The 6010-nt window shown below is 45.7% G+C and overlaps 1 protein-coding gene across 1 annotated transcript in view; it reads right to left on the reverse strand.

Moving 5' to 3' along the window:
* Positions 1-2527: 2527 nt before the first annotated feature.
* Positions 2528-6010, reverse strand: part of LOC147024039 (sodium-dependent noradrenaline transporter-like) — an 86772-nt gene continuing 83289 nt past the window's right edge. Inside the window, exons 14-15 of the mRNA XM_085890203.1 lie at positions 5247-5318; positions 2528-4079 (exon numbers count right to left, since the gene is read on the reverse strand). Of these exons, the coding sequence (XP_085746329.1) occupies positions 4056-4079; positions 5247-5318 (96 nt within the window). The 3' untranslated portion in view covers positions 2528-4055. The remainder of the gene's footprint in view (positions 4080-5246; positions 5319-6010) is intronic.

Below are 6010 nucleotides of genomic sequence, written 5' to 3' on the forward strand. Positions count from 1 at the left end.
GCAAGCATGGTGGGGCATCAATGTGTGCGCTGTCCCTCAGATGGACATTAAACCAGATGTCACATCTGCAAGCATTAGTTGGTGGACGTTAAAGGTCCTTTGTGAAGAGTCAGAACCCTTTCACCGGCCCCAACCTACAGAGGGCGCTGCATCAGCGGCACAGCCATGCCCCCCTCAACCACGTGCTGCGCACTAAAGAAGAAGGACCAATGTGATGTTGGAGCACAGGAATGATGCGACAAAAGGTCTCTCCTGTGTCTAAGTTCATTGTTTATAAATAATGTACATTTGCATTTTGAGAACTCTGAAACACGGATGGATATCATACATTCACCTGTAAAACTCCGAACAAATCATTCCTCTATTTTTCAATCTACGATAAGAACATTGGAAAGGAAGATGTTTTGGCATCACGCATAGTGCTGGATGAAAACATCTGTGAACAAGAGAACGTTTAACAACGTATAGCCTTGCCGGGGTATTTTTTCTTGATGACCTCTTTCATACAACAAAACCTACTGAGTGTGATCCATTTATACATGAAAAAACAACAACATTTTAACCACTTAACAAGTGTTTTAAATGTAAAGTTTACAACTCAGTTTGATTTTGGTGCAAAGCTGTGTGTGTGTGTCTTCTTTGTGAGTTCACCTGGAATTGGAATTCCAGATAAGGTTTGTCATCGCGCACCGTCCGTCCGTCTGCCTGTCCACTATTTCGACTTCTCCGGCCAAACCGCTGGACCGATCCGGTTGAAATTTGGCAGCAAGATTCCGCTCCTGACTGGGAACGGGAATTACAAAGCTCGTTCCGGTCATGTGATCGTTATATTATGAATCTGGAAGCCATTTGCACACAACCAGACAGCAGTCCCTAAGCTTAGTTATTTCAATAAGTATGTGTATAGTTAGATTCCTCCCTGTGACTAAAGGGAATTACATGTGTGCACTGCGAAGTTTCTTTCTAGTTAGATTTTTGCAATACCCAACGCCAACAAATCAATCCTTCACTTCTTCGCACCATCGACGCCATTGCCCACGTGCGTTCGACCACGGACGTGGGCGGAGGTTTGTTTCCTCACCTCAGAACACCGACTCCGCCCAGGAAAGGAGGGGGTTCCCCCTGTCCAATCGCGGATGGCCAGCACATCACCCCCCGAAACCCTGTCCAGTAAGGGCAAAGATTACCTCAAAGGACCGATCACCCCACCCCGCCCGGGGGAGGGATAAGAATCGCAAGGCTCCCCTGAGTGCTCGCTGGAGTTGGGTTGGAATTGTCGGAGAAAAAAGGGGTCGCCATTGCTCTTGGTGCGCGTCGGTGGTCGTCGTTGCCGATTCTCAAGCTGGTCCACTGACTATTCCACAGCCGTCGACTGACATCTCTCATTTTGTCGAGCAATAACCCGGAGTCCGAGCCAGGAATGTCTGCTGGCCCTCTGTGAGGAGCAACCCTGGACCCCACTATACCGTGTCTGGGCTCGCCGACGACCCCGAGTTTCACACCTGCAGTCGCGGGCCAAACCGCATGAGGCGGCCAGGTACCGACCAAACTCTGACCCCCAGCCTGTCTATCCCCTCTTGGCTGCGAGGGTCGAAATAAAGATAATCCGGGTCCATTTTCTTTTGGTGTGCGTGTGTCTGTGGTGGCGCCGTCCTATAAGTAGAAATTGTATAAGTGTTCATTGCTCATTGTACAATGCCTGTATATTCGGAATAAGTCTACATTGTGTGTTATTATTGTAAATAAATAACTGATAAATGTTCCAGTTCGTTGCCTGTCGTTTCTATCATCGACCCAGTGTGGTTCGGGCTTGAGAAATAGGGAGGCCGTTTGGGCCGTAAATTGTCATTTGGAATGGCGCGGCTTTGGTAATTTCCGCTCGGTTACGCCGGACCCGAGTCGGGAACAACGACTCGGTTCGGACAAAGCCAGCAGACGGTGTGGTTTCCCCGGTAGCTCGACCCCGCCGCTAATTAGGTAAATTGGAATCAGACAAAAAGACCCTAACCGCGCGGTCGAAATATTGGCGTTCACGGTCCATAAGCGACCCGTCGACTCCGGAATTGTCTGGAGTGACGACATTCAATTACGGTGTTCGGTGGGGGATGGCCCAACTGCTCCTTCTAGCGGTCGTCCTCGCCACCGAACCCCGGCCCACAACAATATTACACATGTCAAAATGGCGGACTCAGTAAATTCCTTCAAACATCTTCTTCTCCAGACTCACCAGTCAGAATGGTACCAAATTTAGGTTACAACATTAGGCCAGGGCCTAGATAAGCTAAAAGGTCCTATTTTTTTTTTTTTAAAAACATCTTACAAAGAACGATATAGATTACAGTAGATCTTGGTGCGGACAAACACACCCTCAGATATGGGTGCGGATAACTTGGACATAATCCGTGAAACAAGTTGTGGTTCAATTAAGAATAAAAACGTTGTGGTTACTTTGGACAACTTTAACACAGCAGACGTCGCCTCGTGATATCTGCACAATCACACCTATTGGAAGCGCAGGTGACAAAACTGGTGGTAAAAGGTGTATTTGAAAAAGATTCAAAAGCTTGTACAATTTGTACAAACACATACAGACACGTGGTTAAACATACAAGGTATGCTGGATGTACAACTTTTACCATTAATGAATGACAAAAGGAGAACAAGCAAGGAGTAGGTGCACATTGTCCGTGTCCCCATTCACGAGAATTCCGGTGTAAATCCCGAAACATTCATTTTCCATCCTTTACCATTGTGCGAATCATTTGTATTTCATTCCATTCTTATCCTCATGTGTACAAACGAATACAAAAAAAATCCCTGCTACCGCTCCCCCACCCCGGCTCATACTCTCCCAACACAGAGTTGTACAACTTAGAATCACAATCGATCATTCAATCATTGGCTGGAAACCAACAATGAAAAGGCCAATGAGAAATATATATATATATATATAATAAATATATATATATATATATATATATATATATATATATATTTAACATCTCTGCTCTTCTTGTCAATGAAAGCCACATAAAGCAACCAAGAAAAGCTACGCAAGGTAAGTCCTTTGTTGTTTCAAACCTGACCTGGGTTCCTCTACAGCTGCAGACATTCACTCGTACTACATACATGGGAATCCCAACACTACGTACAACCCAACATCAGCCGATTTTCACCTTTCCTTTGTTCTTTCTGAAGCATTGTTAGCACATGGTTATCCTTTGAAGTTCCAGCTCAGCGTGCCCCCAAACAATCCCACGTTCAACGTATCTGGTGATATATTTATAAACTAGTATAAAGCCCATCAGAAATGGCGGGTTGGAACGGTTTACCTTATGGTGCAGTTGCGTGAGCGTGTCAAAGTTTGAAGCCTGGGCCTAGTGTCAGGTGTGCTTATGTCTTCTTTATTTGTTAGACATTCTGCAGAGGTAAATGAACACTTGGTTTACTCTGCGTGCAATGCTCATCACGTGCAGCAAATTTCACATCCCTGTGCGTTGTATTTATTGTTTAAAAATATATATTTTTTTTTTTAAAACGCTTCTGTGCACCGCCATTGAGGCCCGTTTGCAAGTCATCATCCACATTTCCAAAAAGAAGAGATGTAATTCCTCTTGAATGGAAAATGTTTTTCGAGTTTTTTTTTTTAATTCTGAAAATTTGACCGTAGTGAACACACAGTTGTGCTAAAAGATTGGCCTTTTGAAGGGGGGGGGGTAAGACATCACACATTGTGTTTCACACGGTACATCAAATCTATCCTCAGAAAAGGTAAACATTGCGATCGGAGTTGAATAATAACATGTCTGCCCGAAACCACCACGAGCACCAAACACCTGCACGGGATCGCCAACATTCCCGTGTCCTTTCCAAGAATTATAAAAATACAGGCTACAAAAAGGTCTTTACAAAAGGTCTTAAGAAACTGGCTCTTGGTTGACCGCCGGTCCATTGAAAGCCACGTGCTTCCTCAAGGGCCCATTTCGGCTGTGTGGTGTTTCTGTGCCCAGAGACCGCCATGGGTAACCAAAGGTGATCACACAACACGAGACGTTTCAGATTGACAGCCAATGCTGCAGCTGCGTGATGGGAGGATGGACGACAGAGACGGTGGATACTTTCAGTATCGTTATTAAAAATCCATAAATTAAGAAACCACCAAACGTGTACAGTTATTCATGAGAATGGCAGTGGGTTTTTTTTTTTAGCCCCCTTAGATTTAGTCCGAAACGAGGGCTTATGGATTTGGTCTCGATTTTCACGTGCGTGCGTGCGTGCGTGCGTCCGCAACCATATCTCGGAAATGTACGGATCAATTTTATTCGTACTTGGCCCAAAGACAACACACAAAGGTATATCTATGCACCTAATTTTTTTTCGACATCAGATCCAAGATTTGCGACTGGCGGCCATTTTGTTACTTCGACGCGTCCCCCAACCATTTCTCTGGCATGCCTGGTCCGATTTTGTTCAAACTTGGCACATACACAGTGCACAACAGCGTACACTTGCACCGAATATTATTTTGCGATCTGATTTGTAGACTGGTGGCTATTTTAATTGCACATAAACATGGGCTTGCCCTTTAACTCCATGCAGCAAAATTACGAAAACAAGGGGGGGGGGGAAATGACATTTTATGTCTTTTTTACTTGTTTAGGATGAAGACAACCCACTCAGTGATTCGAGTATGTGATATAGGGTGGCCTGAAAGTCGCTTTACCCCTCCCCAGTTAAGCATTCACTCTTAGTGACTCCATAAATGCTACACAAGATGTCGAAGAGGACTTGGTGACAAATTCTCAGTGGTGCAAGAAGAATGATGGAGCGCATACAGAGTACAGATACAATGAATGATTAATTATTTTAATTCATGCACAAATGAAACCTTGATATTAAAAATGTTTAAGAAGGAATATTTTACTGGGGAGGGGTAAAGCGACTTTACGGCCACCCTGGACAAGGCACCAATTTTGTGGAGAAAGTCCCTCCTCCCCCAAGCCCCCCCCCCCAAAACCTGCAGGTGATCCCCATTGAAAATTCCCTTGGTATGAGGCAAATCCAGGAGGATTATTGGTTACAATGCCACTGAGACAAATTGCCCAGAACTCAAATGGATTGATGGGTGGCTTAAGCAGGTCCATCTCTACCTCCTATCATGTGCAAACTGACATTTAGCTGATAAACCATAATCTGGGAGTATATGCAAATGAAGAATAACTCCATGTGATACAGTACATACATACCTTAAATTGCCGAATCTCCCCTTGTTCCACCAGGGGGTATTCTCTCTCAGGGGTGATAGCATAGGTCAGCCTCTGAAAAACGAGAAAGAAGAAATATTTTATGAAAAATAAAATGGTCTCGGTCTGTCTCTGTCTCTGTCTCTGATGCTTCGGTGGGAATGAGGACCATGTTTGCAATGCGACCTGGTCCTGCAGCTTGACAGGATTTGTTGACCCCATCCTGGCCAAAACGCATTCCCGAGCTTTAACAACTCCGTCTTACCAAATGCCACCTGCAGAGCACCAGAGAGGCAGAATTTCGGTGGGATCGAGGACCGTGCCAAATACAGTGACTTCGATGGGAGCGAGAGCAGGGTCGAGGGTGGCAGCTTGGGTGGTGCTGAGGGCCACGCATGTGGTGCCCTGTCGTGCTGATCAACATGCATTTGGGAGGCGGCCTGGCCTTACAGCCTGTTGAGTTTTACCAACTCCATCCCGCCGAGGAAGGATGAGACTGAGATGAGATCAGGGAAGGATGAGACTGAGAAGGAAGAGACAGAGACAAAACTATGGTGGGGCCGTGTGTGGACATGACGACCGGTGGAAGTGGAGTGCCACGTCCGAGCAGGCAGCGGTGTTCCCACGTGGGATTGGGCATACCTTTGCGCATCCCAGAGGTCATACAGGAGGTTGCGCAGATTGACTTAGTCATGACTTGAGGGACGAAGAGGGAAATGGAGCACAGATAAGGAGATGGCTTGGTCCATGAGTCGTTATTTCATGCT

This window comes from Eptatretus burgeri, chromosome 7, assembly GCF_056783735.1.
Source record: "Eptatretus burgeri isolate ZD-2024b chromosome 7, Ebu_testis_v1, whole genome shotgun sequence".
Lineage (NCBI taxonomy): Eukaryota > Metazoa > Chordata > Myxini > Myxiniformes > Myxinidae > Eptatretus > Eptatretus burgeri.